The sequence below is a fragment of the Hydra vulgaris genome, chromosome 01, assembly GCF_038396675.1.
Source record: "Hydra vulgaris chromosome 01, alternate assembly HydraT2T_AEP".
NCBI lineage: Eukaryota > Metazoa > Cnidaria > Hydrozoa > Anthoathecata > Hydridae > Hydra > Hydra vulgaris.
This window is the reverse complement of record NC_088920.1, coordinates 62,415,001-62,437,500: the sequence shown is the minus strand read 5'-3', so window position 1 is coordinate 62,437,500 and position 22,500 is coordinate 62,415,001. Positions and strand designations below refer to the sequence as shown.

Genomic DNA, 22,500 nt, shown 5'->3' with positions numbered 1-22,500 from the left:
ATAATTATAACATAATTTAACAAGGAGTTTTGGGAAAAAAATTATTACATGAACTATTATATATATTAAGCTGATGATCTTAACCTATTTTACTTATTGAACACAACAAAACAGGCGAAATAAGTAGAATAGGTAAAACATAAATGATTATTTATTGAACACATGTTTTTTTTTCTTCCTTTTATTCAACTATGAAATTTATATGCTTGTATTTCATGGCTACTTTTACACCATCACTAACTTTATGCATCAAAAAATCCTGAACATATTATAAAAAAGAAATTTAATAGTGAAAAAAAAAAAAAATTAATTGTGAAAACAAAATCATTAGCAGCTAATACTACAACAAAATATACAGACAAATTTTATCAAAAAATAATACATTTTGACTAATTGACTACAAGTCGAATAGAAACAGCAAACAGGACAACAAAATATACAAATTTTATCATATAACGCAGTGCTTTAAAACAGTTATTTCATTATTATATTTATTAAAACAACTAAGTAAATATTGTATTATATTTTTATAACTAATGAAAATATTTACTTTATCAAAAGGTCAAGCACTTGACATTCAACTCTTAAACCAAGCATTCTGGATGTGTAGAAATCTTAAATGAGAATTGAAAACCATATTAACCTTTTGAATGTTTTTTAGTTTTAGAATTATCAACTTGTGAAAAAAAAAAAGAAAAAAAAAAAGAAATTAAAATCTAACCTGACCTGGAACAAACTTATCTAGCAGTTGAACTAGCAACCAGAATGTATTTGATTCATCTTTTGTAACCAATAACAACATTCCAGCAATATAATTTAAGCCCTATAAACAGAGAACAATAACAAAATTAATAACATAAATAAGATTAATAAAAAAAGCAAATAGAATAAAAAAATTCCAAACATTTTGCATTTTGTAAAAGAAAGTGAGATGGATATTGATTGAAGTAAGAGCTTATAAAAAATATGTTATAGATATTATCGCATATCCATATATTTAAAATTTTAAACTTTTTTCATTGAAATTATGTGACACATAAATGAAAATATAAAGTATTTTTAAAATTAAATCAAAACTAACAACTTAAACAAAAATTTACACATAAAACACATATATGTAAAATAATCACATAGTTAAATACTTTATAAACTTAAAATTTTTAATAACCTACATATTTACTGACATTGTTTCATTCTTAAAAACCTTATTGGAAAAAAGAAAAATTAAAATGAAAAATAAATCATTTACACAAAACTGACAAAAATCAATTATATAAATCAATTATTACAAAAAAAAAAAAATATATACAATTGCTTTAAAATTAAAAAAAAATATGCGGTTAGTGTAAATTACAATTTACTATTGTTGTAATGGAAGAACATTTGCTTTGTAAGCAAGAAGCTCCAAATTAAATACCTACAATGTCCCTGTTAGTACTGTGCTAAACTTGTTTCTCCGGGCACCAGCCTTGTTCATCAAAGATTGTGTTTTAAAGTTTATAGGATTGAGAGAATTGTAAAAACAATTTGTTAACAATTTGTAAAATTAAAAAAAACAAAAAACAACCTCCTTGTGCAGCTCTCGTAGGCATTAGGGAAATAAATACAGCAAAATAAATAATAATAATGTAAGATATTACTTTCTACATATTTTTCAAAATATTGTAAACATATTTTACTAAAATAATAAAACTTAAAAAAAAGTGTAAATTATAATAAATAATCAACAAATAACTTGATAAATATAATAACCAACTATAAATATAACTAAAATACAAATTTTCTACAAAATATTGAACAATGTTTATATAAAAAAAAAATATATAGAAAAAGTAAGTTCATGTTACAACAATAACTTCACACTAATTCATAAGAGAGAAACAGGTTAATCCATATTTAGACATCCAAATCTGGCTTGGATTATCATATTATACTGACATCTTATGGTAACCGTATATACAATCCTTGCAAAATTAGCACCTGATAAGGTTGTTTCTCTTTATCATGCTTGCTTTTCCTTACTCCTAATTCCATTCTTTATCTCTACAAATTTCTTATTAATCACTGTATAGAATACTGTTAAGAGATGCAACTTTATTGTAATGGAATACTATTCCATTAGCATAAAGTGCATCTCTCTTTTCTATTAACACCATGATCACTACTCAAATGAGCTATCATTTCTAGTACCATCAATCAAAACTGATACTCACTTGACTAGTTATTCAGCTAAGTCACACCCTTTTACTGTACTTTCATGATCTAAAAACTTTGATTCACCTAGTTTCTTTCATCACATGCCAATTCCTTGGAACTAGCGCTATCAAAAATCATGAAAATGCCTGCCTGGATACCCATTGAACAGCCAGGCATTTTTACACAGATACAAACAAGCAAGTACATGGGTTCCTATTTAAAAAACTATTTTTTAAATAAAAGTTGTCTTTATAAGCAGTCAAAAAAATCTTTCATTGAGCAATATCATACATTTAGAGTTGTTCTCTTTCACTTATGTCTAAATTTTAAATATGTTTTTATTGCAATTATTTTAAAAGTAAAGTATTAAAAAGAAATAACTTTTAAAAAAACATTTGTTACAAATTGATAAACTCTATTCTCTTATAACATATTAGTTAAAATAATAAACTTTTTATGGGCAAAAAAACAATCTTTCTTTCAAACAAAATGCGGTGGTGGTGTAGTGGTAAAGCGCTCGCTTCATAAGTGAAAGGTTCCGAGTTTGATCCCCACCACATCCCTGGTAGTACCACGCTCAACTTGTTTCTCCTCGCAGCGGCCTTGTTTGCCGAGGTTCGTGTTTCTGAGTTATAGAGTTGAGAGAGAGTTATAACCACAATTAAGTAGCCTCCTCATCTGTAGTGGCCTTCTTGGCCTTAAGGAAGGTGAATAACAAAAAAAAAAAAACCTTTTTAAGAAAAAACTGAAAACATTTATTATTTACTCGACTGAAATTTGGATTTCTTTAAATGAACTTTAAAATAATTATATCTCTAGGTTTACATCTAGGTTAAATCTTCTAGGTTTTGAAAGAGTTTTGTCTCAAAAATTAGTTTGCCTTTAAGACAAAATGAGTTATAATTTCTGATATAGTTATAAGTTCTGATTTACGTAAAGGAAAACTTTGTACACAACATGAGCAAAAGCAATTCTGTCAACGGTTTTCTTGCTCTTTACCAATATTCTTTGTTTTCTGGTAACTCCCAAATAAATAATGGTTAAACAGTAATTACTTACAGCCTTGTTGAGATGTCTAAATGTCATCACAAGATTTAATTTTACTAGATAACCACAAACCAAAGATTATATTTTCTGATGAATTTTCTTTAATAACGAAATACTTTCCATGAGAAAAAAAATCATACTTTTACCTGATGATTGCATTACCATAAAACTTATAGGTGTAAAAGATATGTATTTAGTGTGCTTTTTAAAATTGTACTTTTATTTACAATGGCGAAAGAATATTGGTCACCTACAAAGCGATGCAAAGGTGTTACATTACATGGAGAAGGTTATTTGTATATGGAAATTGCCAAAAAGTTGGGAAATGGAGCAACAAAATCTGGAGTGAGGAAGGTGTGCGAAAGGTTCAAGGCAACCAATACCTTTAAAAATATGCCAAAAAATGGAAAAAATAAGAAGACAACTGCCAACGATGACAGGATGATGAGGCTTGCACTTAAAAACTAAAGAGCGACTTCAGCTGAAATTTAAAACGATTTAGAGGCCGCCGGAGTTTCGGTTAGTTCAAGAACAATTTGCCGAAGGCTTTTTGAAAATGGTTTAAAAGCAAGAAGACCCAGAAAAAAACCATATTTAAACAAAAAAAAACAAAAGAATTGTTTGATTTGGGCAAAAGAACACAAGAAGTGGACAAAGGAAGACTGGGCAAGAGCTATTTAGAGCGATAAAAGCAAGATTTCCATTTTTGGAAGTGATGGAATCAATTATGTGAGAAGGCCAAGTGAAGATCTTTTACCTGAGTGCACATTGGTTACAATGAAGCATCCCATAAGTGTAATGGTGTGGGGATGCATGACCAGAGATGCTGTGGGTCGTATCCACATTGTGGATAGTATTTTAAACGCCAAAAAATACCAAGAAAACATATTAGAAGCCAAATTACTCCCATCGATTGATGATTTGTTTGAGGGCAAAACAGAAACCTGTGTGTTCCAGCAGGACAGTGGTTCATGCCACACCGCAAAAACTGTCAAAAATTGGTTTAAAGCCAAAAAGATAAATGCTTTGGAGTGGCCTGGAAACAGTCCGGACCTGAGTCCGATACAAAACCTGTGGTCTCGACTGAAAAAACTTGTAAGGAAAGAAAAACCTGGGAACAAGCAACAATTAATAAAGACCATAATCAAGTCCTGGTTTCACGTGATCAGCACTGAAGATTTGGGCAACAAGTGGACTTAATGCCTCGTAGGATTGCTGCAGTAATAAAAAATAATTGATATCCAACAAAACATTAGGTTTTTTTTTTTATAAGTCATTTTTTAATAACACATTTTGTAAGCTGTAAAACGTAAACTTAGCGTAATTTGTTACTTTGTCATTAAATTGTTATATTTTTATATTAAAATTGTGAATTTTAATCAAAATTTTAGTTTTTTTTAAATCTAAACACATCAAAAATAATAACCAATATAGAAAACCGTATAAATATGGTTATTTTCTTTTAAAAAACACACCAAAGAGAAGTTTTCATATGTTTTGAAGGAGTGTCCATTCCTATAGCCACTTGTGTATGTTTAAAATTTTTACAATAACATATTTACAATATTTTAAACCTACTATTTAATTCAATACTCATTCAATAACTTTTTTTTCCCAACATTTTAAAAGGAATTTTAAAAATTAACCTTCTTTCAAATTCTTTATTAATATATATAAAGGAAACATTTCTTATATCTTAACACTGTTTAGATATAAGAAATATTTCTTTAGTTATTTAATCTAATAAAAAAGTTAACATTTCCTAACGAAATTCAAATTTATAAATATAAATTCTTTTACATGAAAATATATTGCAAATATCAGCCTCTCAGTTAGAGTTTTGAACTTCTTTTTAAAACATTTTAACTGGTTAGAATTCATATACAAATCCCATGAAATCCTGCATTTATTAGTCCAGTAAAATACCAGAAATAGCTGATATGGTAAAGTTGACTTTATTTTTAATTATAGGGAGCTTGCGTTAATATCGAAACATTAACAACTTTTAATCAAATTCTCGCAACACCAAACAGAAAACAATAACCAAAAATGTTTGGAAATAAAAATATAGAAAGGTTGGTTAATAAGTAGTTTTGTTAAATTTTTATGTTTTGAATTTGAAAATTAATGTCTAGTCTAGTTTTACTAGTTTTTATCTAATGTCTAGTTTTTCAAAAAAAAATAAAAGAAATAAAAAAAAGTTAAACACGATAAAAAGCAATGGGATCAGTATTCAAACATGTCTTATTTTATATATTTTACAAATCTACTACAGGTAGGGCATGTATCTGCGCTACAGATCTTACAGATCTACAGGTCTTACAGGAGAAGGTTAAAACCTTATAAAATATGTAAAAAAAATAAATATATATATATAATACTTTTTTATCTAATTTTTACAGATTTTGGATCATTTCGGCATACAGAGTTTTATCCATGTTCATTGCTATGTCAACGATAAATATTAGGTGTTAAATTTATTAACTTAAATGCTCAATATTAATCGGCTACATTTGTCAGATAAGCTTATATGTACTATCCGATGACATTACCTTAGGCTTTGATGTTACGCCATTTGAATTTTATGTACGAAATGACAATTTCACCTATGCATTATATATAAATACCCCAATTTTTTCAATTAGATTATTTCAACAGTCTTTTAAAATAGAAAATGCAGAAAGCATTCAACAGTTATTAATTGTGAAAAACATAACTAAAGTATTTTATTTGTTAGATAAAAAAAAAACAGTTAAATGAATTTTTTATTATTTTCTGTTTTTTTAAAAAACTTTGAATTTTAATTTATTTTATTAAATTTATTGTTAAAGGGATCCCAAACCTCCGAGACATGTTGTGTTCATATTAAAGAGAATGGTAAAAAAAATGTTTGGGCTAAACTTTTTTGATTAAAACGAAAGAATAAATGAGTCCCAAGAAAATCTAACTTTTTTATTTTGGTCAAAGCTTGCCTTCTCCGTTTTATTGTAGGCCTAAAAGTCAGCATAATATACAACACAATCTACAGACTTGATAATTTGTTCAAGCGTGTTTTATTCCTAAGAGTTTTTGTACATGATGTCATTGACTTTTGTTCGTTTACATGATCGATCTCTTGCGCAAACAAACAAAAAAAATTAATGACGCCATTTACTAAAAATCTTAAGAATAAGACGCGCTTGAATAAATTATCAAGTCTGTAGATTGCGGCGTATAATATGCTGACTTTAAGGCCTAAAATAAAACAGAGAAGACAAGCTTTGACTAAAATCAAAAAGTTAGTTTTTTTTGGGATTCATTTATTCTTTTGTTTTAATCAAAAAGATTAAGCCCAAATATATATTTTTTTATTATTCTCTTTAATATGAACACAACATATCTTGGATGTTTGGGATCCCTTTAAATAATATCAAATATAAATTTATTTTATTAAATTTAAATTTTTCAAAAAATTTGAAAACCTTTCATTTGAAATTTTTTTTTTTTACTGCTAAAATTCTAGTTACTTTAAAATGTTAGTATAACATTCAACTATTTTGTTTATTTATTTATAGTTTAAATAAATAATTTTTTTTCAACTGTTTACAAATGCATGGATAAACCATAATCAAGCCTGCAAAATTATTAGATTTATTTAAAATATTTTAGAGAATTTATTCAGTAAACTTATATAACAAATTTATAAAAAGATGATTTTTTTAATTTTGAAATTGCTGAAAAAGTTTTCTCTTTATCATAAACTGATTATAGAATGAACATAGAATAGAAATGATTAGTGTATGATTAGTTTTTGAAATTAGTTTATAAGTATGAAAATTAATGAGTAAATGCAAAGATTAAAGCTAAAATGTTAAAAAAAAAAATGTTGATAATTTTTATTTATTTTTTGACCAATAAGAAATTCAACAATAAACAATTGCCCCCTCATTAAAAAAATAAATAAACATAAGACAAATGTTTTAAGTTAAAACAGTTTAGTTTAAATAGTTAATTAGTTTTAAAATAAGGAATTTTTTTTTTCAAACAACATTTTAAAATTTTATTTATAATTTTTTTTATAACAACACTGATTAATTTAAAGATATTATATAAATATTTTATAAAGACTTAAACGATTTTTAATGCGGTTTCAAATTCAACTTAATTAAAATGTGCTACTTTAAAATACGCAACTGACGTAATTAAACTTTTAATGATGTAAATGTTAATTGCGTAAAGTTATATTTACTTGTGTTACACCTTTCCGTTAAGCAACAAAATCTTATAACAAGGCCTGTTACCTGAAACATCATGTAAGCGCATATGTATATTCATATATACAAAAAAACAAACAATTTTAAAATAAAGTCTATATACATATAAGACATATTATATGCCAATATCCATACACATAACAAATAGATACATAAATATATAACTTACAATAAAGAGAACTTGTCAAAAACTACTTAAAATTGTAAATAAAACCAATATTACAGTTATTAATTACTTTTATTACAAATACACAACAGTTTTCAAATTTAATATTCTGACATTTGCTAAAATATTTACAACAAAATATTAGTAAAATAAAAAACCAACTTGACAATATCCAACATTCCTGTTATAACTAGCGTATGCAGTAAGAACATTTGATAATGGTTTTAGCAAGCTGTCATCAAGCTCTTTAAAATAAATGTTATCTGGATAAGTTCGTTTTATGTCTAAGAAAATATGGAAAGAAAAAAGGTTTAAAAATGTAATGATATAAACTGCAATGTTTTACATCATTCAAAAACTTAAAAAAAATGATAACATACTAACAAAAAAATAATCTTACCTAACTCAATAGAATCTATAACTACTTTATCAAGATTTGGATGAGCAAGAATCTCAGAATACTTATTAGGAAATTTTTCTTTATTAAATTGTGCAAAAGAGGCATACATCCATACCTAAATATAACAGATACTTTCTCATAACTTTAGCTTAGCTGAACAAAAGTTACAAAAAACATATGCAAGTAACTTTTTTTCTAAACATATTAGTGTCCTCTTAATATTATGATAATATTTACATATAAAAATGAAAATATGTCATTCATAGTAATATATTTATTTAATTTGTTAAAAAAAGTTTTTAAATTTCAAGTGTAATATTTCGACTCATATATTTAGAAATATCTTACACCTAAAATTTAATGTAAATAATGTCAATAAGATTTACAAGCTCCTCCTACCTTGACTGAAACTTAAAATTAAACTAGGGATTTTAAATTCTTCTCTATTTCTTCATTTTTATAAATTATAAGTAAAAAATAAAGTTGGAATTCTTATTTCAGCAACATGCACAGAAATGTTCAAATCTGCCCCAACCTGGGTTAGCTTTGAATTTGCATGGGGAAGTTTTGAAACATTATAAACAGATGTATTTTTAAAACATATTTATTCTGTTTTGCTACAAATATATTTTCATTGCCACAAGTCTTTAATACAGTAGCGCTGTGGGTTAGCGCACTGTTTTAAAATCTTTTAATTTTGGTCAGGGTTTGACTTTTTCTTAGCTTTGTTTTTTTAATGACAACCATTTTCTGATTTTTTTTTAATGATTATTCGAGAAATCATAACATAATAATGACATGTCACCACATACACCATAATACAATCATTAGCATAGCATGATTAAGCTTGGGTCAGGATTAGGGTTCAGTTTCACATACACAATCTTTCTTGTCAACTTGGTAGTTAAAAAAAAATTAAAAATTAATCACCAAAAATGAGGTCAAAAAAAGATATAGAATTACTTTCTAATAGAACTATTTATTTGCTAATTGTGTCATTTTTATAATAAGAAAATTGACTTAAATTATTTTCTTATTAGTTTGCTTAAGTTTTTGAAGTTTATTGTTTTGGAATATAAAGTTTTACTTGAAAATTTTAAAAAATTGCCTCTTCAAAATAAGAATCATAGGTGCCCCATTCATTTTTTCAAAACAGCCCAAATGGCATTTATAAAATTAAATGCTTTTTTTTTAAAGAAGAAAAAAATTTTTAAATTTTTTTTGCTTCATTGTAAATAGTATGGAATATTCTATATAATAACACAACATTTATATTCTAAAACCATATAATAATAACCAAATCTAGATTCCATTTTATCTCAAATATCAACAAATTCAAATGACAGCTGATAAGATTTCTCTTCACAATGTTATTCTCTTTACTTAATCTAAATATATATACACACTTCATCAACACATTTTTTAAAGCTGCCCCCTTCTCTCCTACATATCATAAACATAAAAATATATGCACACTTCATTAACACATTTTTCAAAGTTGCCCCCTTCTTTCCTACTTATCATAAACATAAAAATATATGCACACTTCATTAACACATTTTTTAAAGCTACCTCCATTTCTCATACTTATCATAAACATAAAAATTAGGATCATTTAACTGTAACTATCAAATCTTAATTAAAAATACTACCTCAGTGCGAAAATTAGATGGAATTCCTTTTCTGATGTATCTTTTTACTAAATAAAATATAAAAAGATGAATATTATTAAGAAATTTAATTTTAACATCGTTTTTCATAATTTACACATCATTCTTTTCTTACATCAAACCTTACCTTTACATCAAACCTTACCTTTGCGAGTTCTTTTAACACTCTCTTTATTTTTCATTAACTTTTCCCATTTCGACAACCGTTTTGCTAATATGCGTAAATACTTATTCATGAATGTTTCATAGCTGTCATAATCGAAGTCTGATTGTCTCATAAAACCATATGTATCAATCTCACTGAAATGATTATAATATACACAATTGTAATACTTACACTTGCAAATTAAAAAATAAGAACTTGTAATATATTTTGTGCAAACTATAAATCAGCAATTAAACTATATAACACTTTATTTTTTAAAAAGTTTATTGTTTATTTTTTAAACAATGCACACTTAAAAATCAATTAAAAATTAAATTAATTAAAAATTAAATTTAAGCATGTCATTTCAGGGATTCGTAAAAATATTACAATATTTCTAGTCAGATTTATAAAATAATTATAAAGTTTTCATCTGAAAAATAAGTGCATAATTTTATTTACACAAAGGGAATAGTTATTAAAAAATATTAAATAGTTAAATATGATTGTGTTTTAGTGATAGAGCATTTCGTAAGCCAAGGCAAACCTAATGCTTATGTTACTAGTTGTGGAAGAGTTAAAAACTCTAAATCTTTTTATTGGTTTATTCATTCATTGTTAATGCTTTTTATTTTAAAGAAACTAAGTTTTAAAAGAGCTCACTGATAATACTGTGCTCACCTTGCTTTTGTTGTCATTGGATCAAGAGAGGGTTATAGCAACTTAAATATTTATACATTTAGTGACTATTTTAAAATAACTGAACAAAGCCGCCGTTCGAGAAACAAGTTAAGGACTTGTTACGTAACAAATTAAGTAACTTTACACATTATTTTTATAACTTTTTTTTAAAACTAGGTTTTTCTTTTTTTTTTTTTGTAATTTATTATATAATAATGTGACTTGATAAGCCAACTAATCACTTTAAAAAAAAAATATTTACAGATTCAGTTGTAGTAAAAAGATTTCTCTCCCTAAATAATTTAGATAATAAAGATAAAAAAAACTTTTTAAAACTTAACCTCTACCTAAAAAATGTGTATGCGGTAGTGGTGTAGTGGTAGAGAGTTCGCTTAATAAGCGAGAGGCTCCGAGTTTGATCCCCACCATGTCGCTGGTTGTACCGCGCTCAACTTGTTTCTTTGCGCAGCGGCCTTGTTTGTCAAGGTTCGTGTTTCGGAGTTATAGAGTTGAGAGAGGGTTATAACCACAAGTAGCCTCCTTGTCAGTAGTGACTTTCACGGCCTTGGGGAGGTAAACTAACATATATTTAAAAAAAAATGTACATTCTGTCTATTGCTTTAAGATATTTTATTAATGGATAAGATAGTGATCAATAATATTTTTTCAAAATAACTTAGCTTTGCTACCCAAAGCATTGCCTTTGCAACCCTTTTCCTTGATACCTTAACTATGGACATGATTATTTATGGCTTTGTTACCTGAATCTTTATTAAAATCAATATATTTGATGCACAGATGACAATACAGCCATGATCAAAATCAATCTTTTTGGCAAAAAAAAAAAAAAAAAAAATAGTGATGATATTGAAAAAGGACATCTCGAAAACAACAGCCAAATCAATATATTTTTTTAGTTATTGTATACTAATAGTTAAAGTTTTTATTGCCGAAAATGATTTACAGTGTTTAATCAACACCTACCCATTCTTGGTACTTACTATCTTAAGCTCCAATGCACATATTATCATTGTACTTGTAATAAAATTTGTTTATAGGAAGAGATAAAAAATGAATTATAAATTAAGTCAATGCCAATTTGAAACTAATTCAATATTAAAATGAACTGATAAATAAAATGTTTTTGTGTTCTATTTCACTATGGATCAATGATAACCATGACAAATAATATATAATGTGCAGGAAATTTTAGAGCTTAGCAATTATTTCAGATATGCCAGTTTAAAAAAATAATATTGTTGAGCAAGGCTGTGCAACATGGGGTGAATAGGGTTAATGATTCACCTTTAAAGACACAAGAAAACCAAGACATTAGGTTGCATACAAAACCAAAAGCTGAGACACTTGGAACCATAACAGAGACCAAACCAAGACATTTAAAATATGGCCTAAAAGCTCAAAACAATTCACCCATCACTGCTTTTGATACCCCTGAGTTAAAGCAAATTTGAATTATTACTCCAGATTTAAAAAAACAAAAACGAATTTACTAATTCAAGCTTACTTTAATGTAAAATTTAACTTGTTATTATAAATTATATTTGTATATAGAAACAAATTTATACTTGAAAATAACTTTTTTTAATTTATTTAACCATTTATTGATTAACTTACCCATTTATTGAACCCATTTTTGACATTCACATTTTAACTTTTATCAACCAGATTTATCTAAAATTTATCAACTAACACAAAATCAGTTCCCTAAAAAAATTCAAATTCAAGTTAACAAAATCTAAAAATGCTCAAAGTTAACTATGCTGATAGTAAAAATATCAAGCCAATTTTTCATATTTTAACAATAGTGCAAAAAAGTAACAGTACTAATAAACAGTTACATACAAAATCAGTTTCCTGAGAAAATTCACATTCAAGTTAAAAATAATTTTATATTAAATTTGCATTGCTAAATTATATTGAATATGAATATGTATACACAATAAATTATAATATATAAGTAATAAATATAAATTATGTCACATATAAAAATGTTTAGTTCCCAATAAAGTGTCTTTGACTGTAAACAAAAATTTAACTAGTATTTTCTATACTATTTATCCTTCAACTAAAACTTTATCAAAAGCTTAACTGCCCTAAGAATAATTAACTTGTTGAACAATTAAGACTATTTACTATTTAATTCATCATGCAAAATTAATTTGTTAAACAATTAAGAATATTTATTATTCAATTCACCATGCAACAATTTTACTTACTAATTCATTTACAACTTTATTTTTAAACTAATCTTTTTCGTAATCAATATTACTAATCAGCCAATCAGATAAATTTAGTGAAGAATATAGATTTAGCATTATAAATGTCAATACATTAAAAAAAAACAACTATATAAATCACATTTGTATATGTATTATTGCAGTAATATAATATGCAAATATATAAAAAAAAGCTTTTTGTTTTTAACACTATATTTCACTACATAATAACAACTTTTAAAGAAAAAAACAAACAAACAAAAAAAAAAACAATCTATTTATAAAAAAATAAATAAATGTTAAACCATGCTTTAAATAAAAATTTAAAATGGAAAACTTTAAAACATGCACCATATTTCATAAAATATACTATACCTAACACAAAGAAAACTTAAAACATTAAAAAAGTTCAAGTTTTGGTTTCAACCATGAACATATTTTTATAAACATCATATTTATATAAAAAAATTACATATTTTACAAATCAAATAAATGATAACAAAGCAGTTTTAAACAACTGATTACAATGCAGTTTTAACATCTGATAACAAAGCAGTTTTAAAAAATAACAAAGCAATTTTCAACTACTGAACAGATTTTATTAGCATTTATTGAAATTATTTGTATTAAAATCTGAATTAAAACAAGAAGAAGATATGCAAATTTTTAGAGCAAACCAAAAAAATAATAGGTGAAAAATAAATAAAAAATATTTTTTTTCAAACTATAATGCAAAATTTTAAAATTAAAAAATATATATATATCTAACAGTTATAAATAACTTCCTAACTACGTTTAATTATTTTTTCTAGACAATTTTGTATATTTCAATAGCTTTAAATTTGTAAAAATACAAAAAAAAAAAAAAAATTAAATAAATTCATTGTGTATATTTAAAAGTAAAGGTTTCATTTGTTTTGATATCAATAATATCAATAATTTCAATATAAAGTATTTAGATGTTTTTAAGATTTTTTTTTATTCCATTAGTTTTAATATTCTTTCTTTTATCCTTTTTGTAGCTTGCTTTGAGTTAGGAATAAGAAACCTTTGAGAACCAGTGACATTAAATTCCTCACCGTTACTTGTGCCATATTTGAAAGTTATTAAATCTGGGTGTTTACGCTTTGACGTTATCTTTATTATAGAAGATAAATGAGGTCGTGATTGAATATGTGCCCACCCAGCACGATTTTTATCCACAATTTCTCGCAAAATAAACAAATGAGTCATAGTTAATAAAATGTAGCTGAAAAAGAAAGATCCCAAATAAATAGTTCACCTAACAATCAGTATTTAATTACAGTTACAATTATTTATGCAAATTTCTATAGTTGCATATAGTTTTGTGTAATTTATAAAATAAATAAATAAACAAAAACCTTGAAAACATTTGTCCAGAAACTGTAATTTCACTACATGGGAAATGACGAATAACATCTGAACGTTTAATCCATGTATCAATATTTACACTCTCATTGTTCTCATCTCCACTTGAAGGTGTTTCTAAAAATTTATTCAATATTTTCAAGCAAAATTTTACACAATATCAAACTGTTATATAAGCCTCCATAATAACAACAAATACCACACTGTTATGTAAGTCTCCATAATAACAACAAATATTCACTAAAATAACTAAAAACCAATTTTGCCATATTTTGCCAACAACAACAAAAAAAAGCACTAAAAATTTTGCATATTAGTAATTAATTTGTGAGATAACATTGTATATAATTTATTTTTGCCTAAAATATAAACTACTATAATCTTAACTTATTGTTTTAAAACAAAAAGTGATAATTAAAATGTGTAGAACAAAACAATTTAAAAAATAAAATTGTTGCTAAGAAAAGCATTTTTCTTTTAAAGTTTAGTTTAATTAAAAACTAGAATTTTAAGTAAAGATTTTCTTAACTCCATTTATTTAAAATATATCATTTCTTAGAATTTATTTAAATTATTTCTATTGTTTTAATTTCATTATAATTTAGTTTAACTATTTTGAATTATTAGATTTTTTGAATTATTAGATTTAAAAAAACTAAAATGGAAAAAAGATTTTACTTATAGAAGATAACAAATTCTGTTACCAATAAAATACTTGTTCAAACTTATCATTTAACTGAAAAACAAAACGCCCATTTACTGTTTAAAATTATAATATCAAATAATAATCAATAAATCCAAACAAAACACAATATAAAATCAAATATTAACACATTAAATTATCTTGTGTTTATATATATATATATATATATATATATATATATATATATATATATATATATATGTATATAAATATATATATATATATATATATATATATATATATATAATTAAAAACTTTTAATGACATTGTAATAAATATAATTTTAATTTGTTTTCAATAACAAAATTCGCTATTTTATAAACATTAACATTTGGAATAAATGATGCTTTTGTTTTTATGTCTTTAGAGTATACAGTGTTTTTCTTTTATCCAACTGTTTTTTAAATATACAATCTTTATAATCTATATATAATCTTTTCCAATTTCAACAATTTAAAATTTTTCTAAAAAAAATTAAATAACCAAACTTAGACTGTTTTTATTTACAAAAACTTACCATCAGGGTCCTCAATACTAAAAATGTCCAGATTGACTCCTCTATAACCTTTTCCTTTTGCATCTTTCTCACTTATATGTCTAAACATTAAAAACATAAAATCTTTTATAAAGAAATAAGATTAGTAAAAAAAAAGAAAAGAAAAAAACCTAATCTAATTATTATTTTAATCTATTTTAAAAAAACCCTGAAAAGTTAATACTCACACATATTATCAGAAACCTATTCACAAAACACCAATAAACTCAACAAAATTGAAGACAAAAACAAATAAATTACAAATAACATCCAAAATAGCAACAATAAAAAAAACTTTTTGTGAGAAAATAAGAGACTTATTTTTAAACATTTTGTTACATAGTTGTCACTTTTTGATTTTAGCAAAGACAAAAAAATTATTGGTTGATTATACAACTGTGTTCTGAAAAGTCTATTTTATTCAAACTGCAGAAAGATTTAGCTGCTAAAGTAACTTATTTGATTACTCAGCTTTGGTCATAAAAGAATATTAAAATATTGTTCTAGGGAACTCTGTTATTGAAAATGCATTAAGTTGGACAAACAAAAAGTTTTCAGTAAAACTTAATGCAATAATAAAGTGTGACAATGACAATATTCTCAGGATAAGATAAGGATTTACTATTGAGAAAAGATTTAGAGTAGCTTCTTTGATCATATTTTGTTTCTGCTAAAGTCATGTCTTGTTTCTGCTTGATTCAAGGTAACGTTAAAAGATGTAATTTTTAAAGTAGATATATAATATTTGTATTATATATTTTAATGCCTTACTTTAAAACCTACCAACTTTGATAAGGACTAAAAAATTTTTCTTCATTAAAAAAATAATCAATTTCCACAAAAAGTTATTGACACCAAAACTGAATTATATGTTGATAAAAAAAAAAATTAATCTGTTATAAATATTATTAATCGTAATATAAGATAAGAACTTCTAGTTATTGGATTGTATTCGAATTTCACTAACACTGAATTGCGCTGGCTGTAATGCCGGTTACATTGAAGAAATACTCAGACATTTGAGAACCAGAATGAAAGTGACAGTCTCATGTTTATAAGCATTCAAACTCATCTGTTAAACTGTGAAAACTTAACTAATTTATTAAAGTTATCAATTTAGTTTTACAATTGTAATTATTATTATTATCATTATATATATATATATATATATATATATGTATATATATATATATATATATATATATATATATATATATATATATATATATATGTATATATATATATATATATATATATATATATATATATATATATATATATATATATATATATATATAAACACACACACACATACACCATGGAGCATATACCAGAGATTTTGAGCTTCAACCTTCAACCTGTCAGAAAATACTTACCAGTCATACAGAAAACCAGGTGACCACACATTATACATAAACATAACTTCTAACCCCTCCTAGTATAATAAATCCATACCAACTACCATATCTAACAGTATTAGCAATTTTTCATCTAGCAAGAATGTTTTTGATAGAGCATTTACACCATTTTATAACAATGTGTTAGCAGGTAGTAAGTATAATGAAAAGATTACTTTTCAAAGAAATCTTTTTATTTGGTTTAATCCCCCATTTTTGAAAAATGTAAAAACCAACATCGCACAAAATTTTTTAAATCTAATTGAAAAGCATTTTCTAAAAACACACAAGTTTTTGCAAAATTCTTAATAGGAACAATTTAAAAATCAGGCATAGCTGTCTTCCTAACATCACCAATCTTATTAATTCACACAATAAAAAAGTATTATATAATGTTTCCAACACGATTGTTCCAACATGTAGATGCTGGCCACCTTGACAATGTCCTTTGTAAGATGTGTCTTGTAAAAATATAATTTACATCTGCAATATAAAGACATCACCACAAGATAATGGTTTCAATTATATTGGTTTAACGGAGCACATCTTTAAAGATCGCTGGTACAAACATAAAAACTCCTTTCAACACAAAAGTAAAGCTAAGACCACAGAACTTTTTATTGTTGTTATAATTTTTTGTAATGTCTGATAATCACATAAAACGCGAAACTCCAAATTATGTTTCAAATTTAATTATTATTCTAATATATATACAGTTGGGAGCAGTGAATTGTATACAGCAGTAAATTTCTATGCTTTTATTTCTTTGTACCTGAATTTAAATAGGTTTTAATAATTTGTATTATGATTTGAAATATATTGTAGTATTTTGTCCTCTTAGTTATGGATTAGTGATGAAATAAAAACTACAAAATATGTAACTATTGTATTATGAGACATAAAGATAAAAAGTAACCAAAATTACAGCTGTGTACAATTCACTGCTCGCGACTGTATATATATATATATATATATATATATATATATATATATATATATATATATATATATATATATATATATATATATATATAGTGGTGTACACTGGATTTTTAGATGTTTGAATTTTGACACTTACAGGCATTGTGCAAACTCTAAACTTTTGTGTGTTTATGCTTATATCAAAAAAGAATGTTTTGCAAAGAATTGGGGTGATTAAAGCTTGGGAACAAAAAAATCCATATTTTTGGGCCCACCCAGCCCTTAACGTGGGAGCAACGAGTTTAGAAATAATTTTCTTTACCATTTTTATCTAAATTTATATTCATCAACAAATTTCAAATTTGATGCAATAATCTCTTATTTTTCAAAAACTATGACCATATAAAGTTTTAAAATTTGAGAGGGCTGTAAACATTGCAGGGTCATCAAAACTGAACACCAAGAGATTATTGCATGAAACTTGAAATTTGTTGATGAATATAAATTTAGATAAAAATGGTAAAGAAAATATTTTCTAAACTCATTGCTCCCACGTTAAGGGCTGGGTGGGCCCAAAAATTAGGGTTTTTTTTGTTCCCAAGCTCTAATCACCCCAATTCTTTGCAAAATATTCTTTTTTGATATAAGCATAAACATACAAATGTTAGGAGTTTGCACTATGCCTGTAAGTGTCAAAACTCAAACATCTAAAAATCCAGTGTACACCACTGATATATATATATATATATATATATATATATATATATATATATATATATATATATATATATATATATATATGAATATGATAATTGACTGTTGCTGTCTATATATAGTATATAATAGTTTTTACCTAAGTAAATTAAAAAATTAAAAAAAATAACACAAAAAAAAAATAATTAAAATTTGGTAAAAATGCCTTGATTTTTCTTTAAAAACAGCTGTATAAATGTTACTGTAAAACAGTACTCATAAACTCAAAGTACAATCATTTAAATTCATGCATAAGATTATTAATCATAAATAAATATTTTTTTTCCAACTGTTCAAAAGGTCATTGAATTGAAGCTACAAATACTTTAAAAATATAATAAAATAATATAAAAATCACTTAATATAAATTAGGGATGTACCGGAATTCCGCCGGAATATGTGACTTTTAAGTCATTCCGTTTCCGGCTGGAATTACAATGTTTCAGGCCGGAATGCTGGAATTTATTTTTTACTTTTTTTTTCAAAGACATTTGACACAGACTGCGTACATTAAACCAAAAAATTATTGTCTTACAGGGCAATGAAGGACTTTAGGTAAACCTATGTAAAAATATATGAAATTCTTAACAAACACAATTTAATTTTAAGTAAAAAGATTGCTACCCCATGCCAAACCCTCAGTCGATGTAGCAGCAGACTATAAGATAGTCGATGTAGCAACACTCCCTTGTAGCAGCAGGCTATAAGATAATTGATTTATGTAAAAAAAAAGCCAATAAATATTCTTTATTTTTATATTAAAAAGTCATCACTTTGAGCAAGTCTCGACATGAAAGTATAATAAGCGAAAAAATAAAATTATTTTAGATCGCTTAACTGTAGCTTTGCCTAATTTTATATGCAGTAATCACTTATGTAAGGACTTCTAAAAGTTTAGGAATATTGTGGTGCAAAAAGAGTTGCTATCCAGTTTTGGGCAACAAACGAGCTCTTTTTTCATCAAAATTTCTACCTGCCTCCGACATGTGACTACATGTTAAATGTTTCTTAACTTTTAATTAGTTAAAATATATATAAGATGCCTAATACAGTATATATTTTAATTATAACCTAAATGTAAAAATATAAAACTAAGTAATAATTTTAATTATATATTTTATGTAGGTTAAAACTTTCAATAAAATTATAAGAAACAAATAAAAACAACATATTAGATTTAAATGAAACAAGAACTAAATTAATGAAATAGGTTATATATATATATATATATATATATATATATATATATATATATATATATATATATATATATATATATATATATATATATATATATATATATATATATGTGTGTGTGTGTGTGTGTGTTATGTAGCCATGATGCTGAGGTGCAGACCATCACTTTTAATATTGAAGGTAAAAAATTATATAAATATAATTCTACTTCCAGCTCGAATTCTGACAGGAATTTTTTCAACAATTTTGGCAATCTGGTTCCGGCTGGAATTCAAAAATTTCAATCCAATACACCCCTAATTTAAATATTAAAAAAATATAATTTCAACAAGAAAATATCTTGAATTCAAAACCAATTCCTTAGTTAATGCACTTTTGGTTAGCAATTTTAAAGCAGATTTCGTTTGTTGCATAGTAATCTAATATTATTAATAACAGTAATAAAATTTAAACACTTAAAATATTATTAGTGAATATGTAAATGATTTATTATTTATCTCAAGCATAGTACATGTCAGGGCTCAAATTAAGCATATTGCTTTATTATATTAAACCGTGATTTGTTTTTACACCTTTGCTATGAGTTTATTATTATTTTTAAATATTTTTGCGATTTGTTTGTTTGTTTTTTTTTTGTTAATTTTTTTTGGCCATTTTTAAAAGTAATGATTTTGTCTAAGTTTTTTATAAGGGGTCTTAAAGCGTCACACTAAATTTATCTTTTGAATAGAAGTGTGATCTTTGCTCTCTTGCGAGGAGACTTTATTCAATATAAAATGCTTTTGAGTTAAAATTACTTTAAATCTCTGTGGAATAAATGTGGAAGCCAATAATATTTCAAAGTTATATTTTGTTTGATTTACTGAATGGATAAAGTACATCACAGTAAATTTACCTTTAGACTAAATCAAAACAAACAGTAAAGTTACTGCAGTAACTTACAGTTATTCAACTAGCCATATAAATGTTTCTATTATTTCTTATATGTTGTTAACACATAATAAAGACTTAACAAAAAAATTATTTTAACAAGAAATCAAATAAAATATAAAAACCGCTATACCATTTCTTATGTTTTATTTAAGGCGATATCAAGATTAAACATTTTCTATAAATATGAAAGTTGTTTTTAGGAATTTTATTTAAAAAGAAATCTATTAAAACAAAAGAATTTTACTCCTCTAAAATTCTCTTATTCAAATAATTTTGTGATTGAAAATGAAAAAAAAAATAATTGCAATACCCAGCATAGCAAGAATTGTTGCTGAAAGTTAAACGTATATTTAGCTACAGTAGCAATATCAAATTTAGAACATAGTGTAAATGAAGAAGAAAGTTTTATTTAAATAGTAAACATATTGTACAGTTAATTATATTTTGTTTCTTAATAATAGTTTTAATAGCAGAAACATTCTATTGCAAACATTAAACCAGTGAATGCCTAAGTTAAAAAAAAATTAAATTATAAAAAATTAAAATTATTAAACTATTTTACTTCTGTTCAAAAAAAATTTTATTTTTAAAAATAATTTAAACACATTCTTTGAATGCATCCCAAGCCTCCACAACATGTTTGTGTTAAAGAGAATGATAAAAAAAAACAAAAACAATTGGGCTAAATTTTTTTGATCAAAACAAATGAATAAATGCATGTCAAGAAAAATTAACTTTTTTTGCTTAAGTTGAAGTACGCCTTCTCTGTTTTGTTGTAGACCAAATAGTCTTCATAATATACACCATAATCTACAGACCATATAATTTATTCAAGCGCGCTTTATTCTTAAGAGTTTCATTACATGACATCACTGATATTTTCGTTTGTTTACATTACCAATCTTTTAAACAAACAAAAAAATCAATGACATGTAATAAAACTCATAGGAATAAATCGTGGTTGAATAAATTATCAAATCTTTACAAAAAAGGCAAGCTTCGACTAAAACAGGAAAGTTAGTTTTTCTTGGTATGCATTTATTCTTTTGTTTTAATCAAAAATATTTAGCATTTTTTTTATCATTCCCTTTAATTTAAACACAACATGTCTCGGAGGTTTGGGATCCCTTTAAGGAAATATAATTAGATTTATTAAACCAAATATTTTTGTTTCACTTTTTATTGCAAAACAATTTGCATGAAAAAGCTGAATAAAAATATTAACTTAAAAACCATTTGAATGAAAAACTTAAATATACTTTAATTTTTTATCAAGAAACAATAAATTATAAAAAATGTGGTATCTAATGTTGTTTTGCTTTGATCTTACTCATTTGGTCTATAGATTATAAACTCGTATGGTCTATAGGCATTTTTTTTTAAATTGTTTTTAGATTAAAAAGTGTGTAAATATGAAGTTTAAAATTTTATGAGGATGTTTTAATTTATTAATTAAAACCATTCTATTTATTTACTTAACTTTATTTTAAACGCGTTTTATGTTATTAAGGTTATAAAACTGTATAAAACAGTGCCACGAAGTTGTTTTACATAAACACAAGCTCTTTATATTGTTAAAACAACTTTGTTTTAACAATATAAAGATTTATAATGTTAAAACAAAGATACTAAAATTTTTTTTTTCACAATTAGATTTTTTTTGCCTTAAATCAAGCCACGCATGTATAAAGACACAAGAATTTAAATTTTTTAAGTACTTAATTTTATATTAAATTTTTAAGTATTTATCCTAAAAAACCAATATTGAAAATAAACAATGCAACTCAAAAAATGTTTTGATCTAAAAATAACATTATGTTAAAAAATGAAGATCTATATCGTATTATATAATTAAAAATAAAAGTTAAAAAAAATGA

At 24.9% G+C, this 22,500-nt stretch overlaps 2 protein-coding genes across 3 annotated transcripts in view; both read right to left on the bottom strand.

Moving 5' to 3' along the window:
• The window catches only part of LOC100210259 (growth hormone-regulated TBC protein 1), a 24,408-nt gene extending 11,962 nt beyond the window's left edge, over nucleotides 1-12,446 (bottom strand). Inside the window, exons 1-8 of one of the 2 annotated variants that reach the window (XM_065788873.1) lie at nucleotides 12,422-12,446; nucleotides 12,194-12,283; nucleotides 9,878-10,032; nucleotides 9,715-9,761; nucleotides 8,063-8,177; nucleotides 7,825-7,946; nucleotides 727-823; nucleotides 551-614 (exon numbers count right to left, since the gene is read on the bottom strand). In XM_065788873.1, the coding sequence (XP_065644945.1) occupies nucleotides 551-614; nucleotides 727-823; nucleotides 7,825-7,946; nucleotides 8,063-8,177; nucleotides 9,715-9,761; nucleotides 9,878-10,032; nucleotides 12,194-12,219 (626 nt within the window). In that variant the 5' untranslated portion in view covers nucleotides 12,220-12,283; nucleotides 12,422-12,446. Of the gene's footprint in view, nucleotides 1-550; nucleotides 615-726; nucleotides 824-7,824; nucleotides 7,947-8,062; nucleotides 8,178-9,714; nucleotides 9,762-9,877; nucleotides 10,033-12,193; nucleotides 12,284-12,421 lie in introns of those variants that run through there. The other variant, XM_065788874.1, reaches the window with a different exon arrangement.
• A 483-nt stretch (nucleotides 12,447-12,929) lies between these two features.
• The window catches only part of LOC100206717 (TBC1 domain family member 23), a 38,070-nt gene continuing 28,499 nt past the window's right edge, over nucleotides 12,930-22,500 (bottom strand). Inside the window, exons 16-18 of the mRNA XM_065788872.1 lie at nucleotides 15,405-15,484; nucleotides 14,178-14,301; nucleotides 12,930-14,044 (exon numbers count right to left, since the gene is read on the bottom strand). Of these exons, the coding sequence (XP_065644944.1) occupies nucleotides 13,774-14,044; nucleotides 14,178-14,301; nucleotides 15,405-15,484 (475 nt within the window). The 3' untranslated portion in view covers nucleotides 12,930-13,773. The remainder of the gene's footprint in view (nucleotides 14,045-14,177; nucleotides 14,302-15,404; nucleotides 15,485-22,500) is intronic.